General features: G+C 44.1%; 1 protein-coding gene across 1 annotated transcript in view; it reads left to right on the top strand.

The window, feature by feature from the left end:
* The window catches only part of LOC123748513 (paired box protein Pax-6-like), a 78496-nt gene extending 67647 nt beyond the window's left edge, over positions 1-10849 (top strand). The window contains 1 exon segment of the mRNA XM_069317767.1: positions 6625-10849. Coding sequence (XP_069173868.1) covers positions 6625-6716 — 92 coding nt within the window. The 3' untranslated portion in view covers positions 6717-10849.
* The last annotated feature ends 1967 nt before the right edge of the window (positions 10850-12816 follow it).

The raw sequence follows: 12816 nt of genomic DNA on the forward strand, positions 1-12816 counted from the left end.
CCGATTCGATAATGAATTTGTAACTCAGAGTAGTTAAGTTAAAACGCAAAAGGTACCAGGGGCCAGATTCACGAAAGCACTTACGCAAGCACTTACGAACGTGTACATATTTCCTCAATCTTTGACGGCTTTGGTTACGTTTATTAAACAGTTTACGAGCATGAAAACTTGCCATTCAACAGTTGTTATTGTTATAAACAGCCTCCTGGTGCTTCTGAGCTCATTAACTGTTTGATAATCGGAAACAAAGCCGCCAAAGATTGAGAAAAGATGTACAGGTTCATAAGTACTTGCGTAACTGCTTTCGTGAATCTGGCCCCAGGCTAGTAAGCAGGGCATCAAGAGCTATACATCACTGCCTTATAGACACTAATACGTAAGTACTGATAGGTGCCTACACACACACTCTCACCAGAGAATCAGAATGCAAATGTATCCCCAGACTCCATCACTGAGGCACTGGTAGCAGATGGATATAAAATAATAGTGATCCTGGTAATTTGCAGGCGATGAGTCACAATAACGTGGCTGAAGTATGTTGACCAGACCACACACTAGAAATTGAAGGGACGACGACGTTTCGGTCCGTCCTGGACCATTCTCAATCGACTTGAGAATGGTCCAGGACGGACCGAAACGTCGTCGTCCCTTCAATTTCTAGTGTGTGGTCTGGTCAACATCCTGGTAATTTACATCCCTCGTAGCAAACAACACAACGCCCAGGCAGGAATATGACAACAAAACATGCATAGATGAACTACAGAGAGCAGCAACAGCGGTACACAGAATGAGAGCTAAACTTCTAGGCATTGGGGGACCTAAATTATGGAGAGATTGATTGGGAATCCAGAAATCCCCTTAGTGGAAGAAACGTGGGGACCGAAATTACTGGAAGCGGGACCGAAATTACTGGAAGCGGGACCGAAATTACTGGAAGCGGGACCGAAATTACTGGAAGCGGGACCGAAATTACTGGAAGCGGGACCGAAATTACTGGAAGCGGGACCGAAATTACTGGAAGCGGGACCGAAATTACTGGAAGCATTTAAAGGACACAAGATAAAGGGAAGGAGATACACTAAGCCTCACGGGAGACATCTCCCGTCACGCAGGGTGCAGTCGCACCTCCACAGATCTCCAGTATCAGCTCTTGATACAGGTAATGGCTCAAAAGGGCCACCACTTACGGGCTATTCATGCCCGTGCCACCTTTTGGGTGGCTTAATCTTCATCAATCAAATCAATCACTAAGCCTACTGGACTTGATCTTCACCCAGAATGAGGAAGACATCAAGGATTTGGAGCATGAAATACCACCAGGAGCAAGCGACCATTGTGTCCTGGTATTCGACTATATGATCGAACTTAAAACAGTGCCCATAAGACAAGGAGTCAGGGAATAGATTATACAAAAGGAGACGACATGAAAGTAAGAGAGTATCTGAGAAGTTTACAATGGGAGGAGGACCTTAGAGGGAAGACGGTCCAGGATATGATGGACCGAAGTTTGCAATGGGAGGAGGACCTTAGAGGGAAGACGGTCCAGGATATGATGGACCAAGTAAAACTGAGGTGTAAAGAGGAAGGAGAGAGATTCATACCACCTGGTTGATGGGGTTCTGGGAGTTCTTCTACTCCCCAAGCCCGGCCCGAGGCCAGGCTCGACTTGTGAGAGTTTGGTCCACCAGGCTGTTGCTTGGAGCGGCCCGCAGGCCCACATATACCTGGTTGATGGGGTTCTGGGAGTTCTTCTACTGCCCAAGCCCGGCCCGAGGCCAGGCTTGACTTGTGAGAGTTTGGTCCACCAGGCTGTTGCTTGGAGCGGCCCGCAGGCCCACATAAACCTGGTTGATGGGGTTCTGGGAGTTCTTCTACTCCCCAAGCCCGGCCCGAGGCCAGGCTCGACTTGTGAGAGTTTGGTCCACCAGGCTGTTGCTTGGAGCGGCCCGCAGGCCCACATACCCACCACAGCTCGGCTGGGATCCGGAACTTCTCTTAGAAAACAGTCCAGTTTTCTCTTGAAGATGTCCATTAAGGGTGAGTGAATATAATAACCCGTAGTTCAATAAACAGTGCCAGGAAGCAAAAGCAAAAAAGCAAGAGGGAAGTGGAGGAAATACAGAAGGAAAAGGACAGAGAAAATCCGGAATAGATGCAACAGGGACAGGAATGACTACATAAACATATGAAGATTGGCAGAAAGAAACTATGAAAATGAAAATGCTTTCAACGCAAAGAAACAACCGAAACTCCTACATAACTATAAGAAGGAAAATGACAGTGAATAACCAAATGACTAAGTTACGAAAAAAAGGGGAGGACAGTACACAGAAAATGATAAAGAAATTTGTGAGCTCAGTGCCAGCTTCCATGGAGTGCAATCCCTGGAAACACAAACCGAAACTGTCTCTATTTTACGCTTATTACAACTTGTAATAAAGTTGTTACACCTTGGCTTAACGTGTTTATGACGTATTAGAACGTTGTTACAACTTGCTATATTGGTTGTTATAGTTGGTTAGGAGGTGTTAAAACTTGTTCAAACGTTGTACCAACGTCGTAGTTTCGGTGTGTGTTTGGCAGTTGTTCACTACCGAGCCTAAACAGCTCCCAGAGGTAGATGCGGAAGGAGCCCCTGACGAGAGACTATTAATTATTAAGGTAAGAGCGGAGGAAGTAAGGCTATAACTAACATCACTAGATGTAACTAAAGCTTTTGGGCCAGATAGAGTATCACCATGGATGTTAAAAAGAAACAGCACCGGCCCTCAGCCTACCTCTGACACTAATCTTGAACGAGTCACTTACAAAGGGGGAAATTGCCCAACTGCTGGAAGAAGGCAAATGTGGTGTCAATCTACAACAAAGGAGATAGAGAAGAGGCACTTAACTACAGACTAGTGTCAGTCACAAGTATTTTAGGTATAATTCGGTTAGGCTCCTTTAGCTCTGACTAATAACCAGGTGGGTAAGCGGAGGGTGAGCTTCACCTCTGGTTAAGAGGACCTGGACGCACACCCTCCAACTAACTCTCCCCAAACATGCGTCAGGAATATGAAGCGACGCCACCACGACGCCAGGAAGAGGAGACAACGCCACCACGACGCCAGGAAGAGGAGACAACACCACCACGACGCCAGGAAGAGGAGACAACACCACCACGACGCCAGGAAGAGACGCCAACACCACCACGACGCCAGGAAGAGGCGCCAACACCACCACGACGCCAGGAAGAGACGCCAACACCACCACGACGCCAGGAAGAGGCGCCAACACCACCACGACGCCAGGAAGAGGAGACAACGCCACCACGACGCCAGGAAGAGGAGACAACGCCACCACGACGCCAGGAAGAGGAGACAACGCCACCACGACGCCAGGAAGAGGAGACAACGCCACCACGACGCCAGGAAGAGGAGACAACGCCACCACGACGCCAGGAAGAGGAGACAACGCCACCACGACGCCAGGAAGAGGAGACAACGCCACCACGACGCCAGGAAGAGGAGACAACGCCACCACGACGCCAGGAAGAGGAGACAACACCACCACGACGCCAGGAAGAGGAGACAACGCCACCACGACGCCAGGAAGAGGAGACAACGCCACCACGACGCCAGGAAGAGGAGACAACGCCACCACGACGCCAGGAAGAGGCGCCAACGCCACCACGACGCCAGGAAGAGGCGCCAACCCCACCACGACGCCAGGAAGAGGCGCCAACACCACCACGACGCCAGGAAGAGACGCCAACACCACCACGACGCCAGGAAGAGGCGCCAACACCACCACGACGCCAGGAAGAGACGCCAACACCACCACGACTTCAGGAAGTTGAAGCAACACAAACATTCTACTTGACCCCTAACGTGTTGTCACCACCAAGACCGTAAACACATCAGGGCGGTCCCCACGGCGTCGCCAGCAACACAAGGGGCATCAGCATAACACGATGTTGTTAGCAACATTATAAGGGTGTCAACAGTAGCATGAGGACCTAGTATAAGGCTGGTGGGAGCGTCAACCTTCCCACGGGGCCGAGCAAAGGGACAATCCCCCGTTCACCTACAGCTGGTTTCCGGGCGAGTGAGCTGGACAAACAGTCGGGACCTGCACAATTAGCGGTGGGTCGATTCCCCGCGCTGATTCAAAGTTCCAAATGGCGCCTCTTGTCCTCTCTCCATGTTGCTAAATCGGTTTCTTCCTCGCCTTCTCAAAGCCCGTGTTTTTTGTTTTTTTAATTTGATTCCTGATTGGCGATTCTCAGCGTCACGAAAAGGGACTAAACTAAATTGTTTTTTAGTAGCCTGAGGTATAGGTGGTTTAGTTAGTAGCCTAAAGAATGGTTGACTGTCATCTGCATTACTTTTGTTCATCATACATGATGTATTATCATCAGCACAATTCGGTTTGTAAACATTATTGATGAATCTAGTGAGTTAATTTTAAAATTGAATTCTTATACATGGTATTCAAACCACAAGATAAACTCTAGATTTTTTGGTCAAATGTGATGTCTGTAAGTAGATAAATTGCTATGATTTGCCGACAGTTAGTGTACATTTGCCGACAATTCATTATCTATAGTTAGTGCTTGTCTAATTCATTATCTACAGTTAGTACGTCAATAATTTTTCCTCTGCTTTGATTTTTGTCTATTTCCAACTATACAACTTTAGATATAGCCTAATCAACCCCGCTAAGTATTTTTTTACTTTTTTTAAGTAGGCCTATTTAACAATTTACCGTCCTGGGTGTTGACTGATTGCAATGCAGATATCAAGTTTCCTGTTATTTACAAAATAGATGCTAATGTGTTATCATAACAATATCTGCTGTGTTATAGGAACTGAATTGATACAATGGTAACTTACAGATACCATTGCTCAAAGAGGAACTAACCCCCACCTGTAGATACCATTGTACCAAGAGCCAAGAGGCACTAACCCTACCCCCCTCTCCACCTGTAGATACCATTGTACCAAGAGGCACTAACCCCCCTTCACCTGTAGATACCATTGTACCAAGAGGCACTAACCCCCCTCCACCTGTAGATACCATTGTACCAAGAGGCACAACCCCCCTTCACCTGTAGATACCATTGTACCAAGAGGCACAACCCCCCTTCACCTGTAGATACCATTGTACCAAGAGGCACTAAGCCCCCTCCACCTGTAGATACCATTGTACCAAGAGGCACTAACCCCCCCTCCACCTGTAGATACCATTGTACCAAGAGGCATAACCCCCTCCACCTGTAGATACTATTGTACCAAGAGGCACTAACCCCCCCTCCACCTGTAGATACCATTGTACCAAGAGGCACAACCCCCCTCCACCTGTAGATACCATTGTACCAAGAGGCACTAACCGCCCTCCACCTGTAGATGCCATTGTACCAAGAGGCACTAACCCCCCTCCACCTGTAGATACCATTGTACCAAGAGGCACAACCCCCCTCCACCTGTAGATACCATTGTACCAAGAGGCACTAACCCCCCTCCACCTGTAGATACCATTGTACCAAGAGGCGCTAACCCCCCTCCACCTGTAGATACCATTGTACCAAGAGGCACTAACCCCCTCCACCTGTAGATACTATTGTACCAAGAGGCACTAACCCCCCTCCACCTGTAGATACCATTGTACCAAGAGGCACTAACCCCCCTCCACCTGTAGATACCATTGTACCAAGAGGCGCTAACCCCCCCTCCACCTGTAGATACCATTGTACCAAGAGGCACAACCCCCCTCCACCTGTAGATACCATTGTACCAAGAGGCACTAACCCCCCTCCACCTGTAGATACCATTGTACCAAGAGGCACTAACCCCCCTCCACCTGTAGATACCATTGTACCAAGAAGCGCTAACCCCCCTCCACCTGTAGATACCATTGTACCAAGAGGCACTAACCCCCCTCCACCTGTAGATACCATTGTACCAAGAGCCAAGAGGCACTAACCCTCCCCCCCCTCCACCTGTAGATACCATTGTACCAAGAGGCACTAACCCCCCTCCACCTGTAGATACCATTGTACCAAGGGGCACTAACCCCCCTCCACCTGTAGATACCATTGTACCAAGAGGCACTAACCCCCTCCACCTGTAGATACCATTGTACCAAGAGGCACTAACCCCCCTCCACCTGTAGATACCATTGTACCAAGAGGCACTAACCCCCCCTCCACCTGTAGATACCATTGTACCAAGAGGCACTAACCCCCCTCCACCTGTAGATACCATTGTACCAAGAGGCACTAACCCCCCTCCATCTGTAGATACCATTGTACCAAGAGGCACTAACCCCCCTCCACCTGTAGATACCATTGTACCAAGAGGCACTAACCCCCCCTCCACCTGTAGATACCATTGTACCAAGAGGCACTAACCCCCCTCCACCTGTAGATACCATTGTACCAAGAGGCACTAACCCCCCTCCACCTGTAGATACCATTGTACCAAGAGGCACTAACCCCCCTCCACCTGTAGATACCATTGTACCAAGAGGCACTAACCCCCCCTCCACCTGTAGATACCATTGTACCAAGAGGCACAACCCCCCTCCACCTGTAGATACCATAGTACCAAGAGGAACTAACTCCAGCGTGGGTTGTACTTGCAGGTTTGATATCAGCGGGAGTGTCAGTACCAGTGCAGATCCCAAGCCAGACTGCCGACCTGAGTGCCGCCAACTACTGGCCGCGGCTACAGTGATGGTCCTTAATGCGGGAGCCGGAACTACCCGCCTCGCAGTATTCTCAAGTCTAGGCCACCACTCGCTGGACCTGCGCCTGCTACGGCCGAGGTTCGAGTGGAGTTTTTTGTCTATAAGTATGGTATACAGACCCGTAACGGCGTGGCTCTCCTTAGGGAAGTGACTTTACTCATGGAGTGCGGTGCTCCTCTAGGGTGTAGCTTACCCAAAGGGGCGTGATTTACCCATGGGGGGAAGACTTTCACCCATGAGGCGTGACCTTAGTGATAGTTCCTCTTCTGACATGACGAAGATCGGGGCTATCACCGCGATTTCCCGCGGGATAATGTCAGCATTGTGCATATATGTAGTTCTGATTTTGTACCACTGCCCACATCTGGGCTGGCATTATGTGGGATCGTCGACGTTGGAGATAATGTATTGATACAAATTTGTGTTGTAGTGATGAGATACTTTTGTAAGTTCTCCGTTCCCGGTAGAAAAACAAAACACAACTGAACTGCGTTTTGACCAACTCGTGTAATCTGCGCTGATACTCCTGCCAATATTCTTTTTTTTTCCTTTAAAGTTTCTTAAGCGCATTGTGATAAATTTCGACGGAAAATATCACAAAAAATATAATAATTAACCCGTTAGGTACAAAGGACGATAGCAGTTGTAACCCAAATATTACTAATTGTATAATGCATGCTGTCATATACATTGGTATTTGAAAAAATGTAAGAATTACGAAGATTCTCGTAGCTTAGAATTACTCTTTAGTTAAGCTGCTCGTGCTGCTGACTGCAGCGACCAATATTCTCAAGTCAGGAAAAAAATGAAATTAGTCACAGAAAATGGTATGCTGTAGCCGGGCACAGCTAGACAGGTGGTGTCAACTGTCTCGGCGTTTCAGTGATGGACGGAAGCAGATGACGTCTTGGCACCTATTTATTACTGTATAAAGGTGTGAAACAAGAAATGTGTATAGTGTAGTAGAATGTGTAGTTTAGCTATCATACTCATGCGTAATACACAACACAATTCCTCCCAAATCTCCCACCAAAAAAAAAAAAAATAATAAAAAAATACTCCCTCGTTTAAATAGTTTCGCCTCCACGTTTTCTTTCTGCTATTTAAGAGCGATCAATTTATTTTCCAGGCACAAACCCTTTTCTCCTCAAGGCACTTAATGAGTTAAGAAACTTCTAATCACCAGATTTTGTGGCGTGCTTTAACAAGTGGCGGGCCCCGGTGGCAGGGCGCCCCCCCCCCCCCAAAATACCGGCTATTAACGCGTTCTGTACACGGCCCCCCTTCAAGGGCCCCCCACGAATGATATCACTGCACTTATGACAAATTCAATCTGATCAGATATCAGACTTGGTTTCACCTGAATAGCGCCGCATTTCACGAACTAATTTCCCATAAAATTAGCGACAAAAGACTTCATTCTGAGCGCATGGTGGGAATTTTACAGCATATTGGCATGTTGACAGTGCTCAGTGTAGCGCGAGCGACCGCCGGGGCGCTCAATGGCTGTCACTTGCAGAATGGCGGGCGGGTCCGGGGCCGTGTTTATGCTCAAAACTACCCACATGGCCGCGTCTTTTCCTCCGCCCGTAATTGATTGGTGTTATGTGAATGGCTTACTCTATTTTATGTTTTGAAAAAAAACAAACAAAAAAGCGAAAGACCGACCTAAACAAGATCTATTGTGGTGCGTTCTGAAATTTTAGATTTTTTTTTTAATTATAAATTCTAGGTTGTGAAATTAGTGAGAGAAAAAAAATGGTTAGCGTCCCGCCAAAAATGTGCAAAAAAATGTTGTATCCGTAATTACGAAACTGAGAAATTGCAAAACTATAAAATGCAAGTCTAATTAATTTTTGTGCACTCTATTTCTATTTGCTGTGTTGTAGGCTGTATTATATAGTAAGTGTGACTCCGGATACGCCAGTATAGCTTTCTGTAATATTCCACTCACTGTGTACTTGCCATTCTTTATTTATTGTAAAACACATGAATATCACACTGTACTGTAAATGTAAATATCTGAATCATACAACCATCGTCATTAATAATAGTCCCAGAGACTTCTTAATCAAAGTTAAAAGTTCTCTGTCTGTTACACACACACACACTATATATATATATATATATATTTGGATAGTAAAAGGAAGCATTGATAGTGTAAATGACCTCTGGGTCGATTGTTTATACCAAAGGGATGCCACACGCTTTTGTTTTTTTGCTCTGTATCCTCATGTCGGACCAGCCTAACTTGGGGCAGCTCTGTGTGTGTGTATTTATTATTTGTATCTGCAGAATCGAGCAGGTCTTGGATCCCGTCGTTCTAACAAGTTTATTTTCATCTATAATGTCTATTACATATATTTCTCTTACACATGCGCACACACACACACGCCAGGAAGCAGCCAGTAGCAGCTGTCTAACTACAAGGCACCTATTTACTGCTATGTGAACAGGCGCACCAGGATGAAAGAAACTCTACCCATTTGTTTCTGCCTCTGTCGGGGATCGAACCCCATGCCTTTAGGATTAACACCGTAGAGCGCTGTCTACTCAGCCGGAACAGAGGCCCCGGTAAATGTAAAACACACACGTAAATGTGTGTGTGTGTGTGTGTGTGTGTGTGTGTGTGTGTGTGTGTGTGTGTGTGTGTGATAACAATGTCTTTATGTCATGATAACAAAATACTGAATTTGCTGAAAGGTAAATAGTTTGTTTTTACCATGTTATTAATCATATTTTTCTGGGGTAAAAAAAAAAATCAGCTGATATTTGAACGTAAAATTCGTGCTGCTTCAAACTCCAAACATGTCCTCATATTTTATTCATTTGAACATCAAAATTATCATAAATTAAACTGACCATCAATAGAAATTTATGTATGAAACCGGCACAGTTTTATATATTTGTTTGTCATGAATGACTATATTCATCTTATTGAAAATACAGTCTAGTTAATAATGTAGACAGCTAATTAAACATTACTGCGCTATCACTCAACGTGAGCGGGCGATGTCTCTCTTGCATACTATCACCTCCCAACCCTCCCAAACCCGGGCGAATCTACACAAACGCACATTAATGTAACATTGAATCAACGTTTAATAACGTATATTTTGCCCGATGGGAGAGAGGGATATATATATATATATATATAGCGTTAACGTACACACACAGAAATTACAATAACGTGATATATTTGATTTGCTAACGGGTTGATACCATTGGAATGGTCTAGTCTTCACTGCCTATCACTATCACATTAGTTGAAATGATCCATCGCTTCATCTTAGTCACCGACGGATTTGCAGCCTTCTAAAAAAAACAACAAAGGTTATATTTCTTTACAACTGAGAAATATTTCGTAAAACAGAAATATTATTTGAAGCAAAGGAAGCGATGGTGATCCTACATGTGCATGTAAAGATTGTTTAGATCTTTTAATTTTGGGAATTAAAGGCGGTTAATATTATAAAATTAAGAGTGGCAGAATTTATTTGTATACAAAATCTGTTTTATTATAATGTAAATTCAGGCGTATATATACAAAAACAGGGACTTAACGGTAACTATTGACAAGAGCGAGAGATCAGTCAGATACGACAATAGCCTATCGGACTGACCGATTTTTATTAAAGCCTAAAATAAAGCGTAGGGCTTTAACAAAGCCCTACGCCGCTGTACTGCCCACTAGCCTCTATAACAATAATAAAAATAATAATAATAATCTGTTTATAAGATACACAAGGGAACATGTTACTGTAGTACTTTTGTAGGAACAGCAATTGTGTATTCTATAATCAATAACATTACTTATTACGCACATCTCGGTGTTGGGTAGAACACGAATTCAGGACTATGCGTTGGAAATCAATTTACATTAATGGAAGCACACAGTTTGCCTGACCAGACTTCACGAAATTAATAAAACAAAACTAGGGGTTAAAAGGTTGCAGCTGCCCCAAGTCTAGGATCTGTTATCCCCATACTATTACTTTTCAACCCCCCCATTTCTTAACATTGTGTAAACTATGATTCTACTCTGGTTTTTGCCTCCTTCCGCCAGTCATGTTGTGTAGTGGTTATTGTAAGATATATGAAATATAATGAAACCTCGATATATGTGCTTTCATTTCAATCCTCTTATTAGACTTGGTTAAAGCTAACTAACTCTTGTATGCAGGCGATGAGTCACAATAACGTGGCTGAAGTATGTTGACCAGACCACACACTAGAAGGTGAAGGGACGACGACATTTCGGTCCGTCCTGGACCATTCTCAAGTCGATTGTCACACAATCGACTTAAGAATGGTCCAGGACGGACCGAAACGTCGTCGTCCCTTCACCTTCTAGTGTGTGGTCTGGTTAACTCTTGTATGCAACTCTTTTTTTTTTTTGACACCAAATGTTTAAAAAGGAATGAGATTTTAATGGTTTGGTGTTGGACTTGAGGCCTATTAAAACAGGGCATACGTAAATCTGTGTATTTATGCATTTACGTGTGTAGCTTAGCCTAGCATTTTAAAAGGACTACAATAACCTTCTATGGTTGATTGTTCAATAAATCCCTGGACTATATGTTTAACAGATCTCTCACCCTGTCCATGGAGAACAGAAGAAAATGTATATATGCTGGTTAGCATTGTTAATGTGTGGCCACGTCTGTGGTAGAAAATAATAATAATAATAATAAAAACCTCTGGAAAGTTATTCAAGGCCACAGCTACTTAATAACCAACCAGTAAGTATAACTAATTTGTGAAGAGTGTTTAGGACCCCCAGAGAAACGCTCAGTGTACATAGACCGACACACAGCAGCTCTCGGTGTATGTAACCCTGCTGACTTTATTATACAGTTAAGTTTCAGGAGCAGTAAGAGAGAGAAGGTGGAGGCGGGAGTAAGGAGTATTACAACCCTCTCTGGCGGCACGAGGGCCAACCACCTCACCAACACAGTTCAAGACCACGTTCACAGAGGGCGGTAATAGCCGTGATGCAACATATAAAATAGCGAGCGCTTTCCCTCAAAATATCCATTAACTCCAATGCTCTTCTTTCTCCTATATTGCGTCCCCGTGTACATACACGCATCAAAAATTACTATTCTTGATATTTCAATATAATTAAACACAATACAAGCGGCAGGTGTAGAGTAATCGGCCATCTTCACCTCCTACCTCTCATCTTCCCACTAACTTGGTAGTTAGGTTTCCTCTCCACCTTCCCGACTTCCCCCCGACACCAGTATTGATTATTTTACGGTCCGCTCGCTGTGTTTTACTAGTCCTGTCAACCCTATTTACAGTAAGAACCCAGCCGCGTGGAAGAATACAAACCATGTTGGCCGTTTGCTCCTCTACAACAATTATATCCTGGGGTCGTAGAATATAAATAAAGCAATAACGGGAATATATATACATATATATATATATATATATATATATATATATATATATATATATATATATATATATATATATATATATATATATTCAAATGGGTTTTAGGGAAAACCTGATTTTGTACACGTGTATATATATATATATATATATATATATATATATATATATATATATATATATATATATATATATATATAATATATAATATAAAAAATATTTCCAGTTGGGGGAGTTGAATCAAATGTACAAAATATGGACCAATCCTCCCAAAAGTCAATTTTTTTTTTTTACTTTTTAAGGACATATATTTGCTGAAATTAGGCCTAAGATCACGTAGGTTAGACCTAAAATGCCTTAGTAGGTCTTAGACAGGTAAAGGTGATGGTTAGGCTGTTGCAATTTTAGTTATGTACTTTATTATACCAATTTGGATAGTGCGAGTGTCCCCTAGAGAAGAGGTAGGGTATATGGTTAGTGGTAGCGTATATGGTTAGTGGTACTCCATATGGTTAGTGGTAGCGTATATGGTTAGTGGTACTCCATATGGTTAGTGGTACTCCATATGGTTAGTGGTAGCTTATATGGTTAGTGGTACTCCATATGGTTAGTGGTAGCTTATATGGTTAGTGGTACTCCATATGGTTAGTGGTAGCTTATATGGTTAGTGGTACTCCATATGGTTAG

The sequence above is a fragment of the Procambarus clarkii genome, chromosome 88, assembly GCF_040958095.1.
Source record: "Procambarus clarkii isolate CNS0578487 chromosome 88, FALCON_Pclarkii_2.0, whole genome shotgun sequence".
In the NCBI taxonomy this organism is placed as follows: domain Eukaryota; kingdom Metazoa; phylum Arthropoda; class Malacostraca; order Decapoda; family Cambaridae; genus Procambarus; species Procambarus clarkii.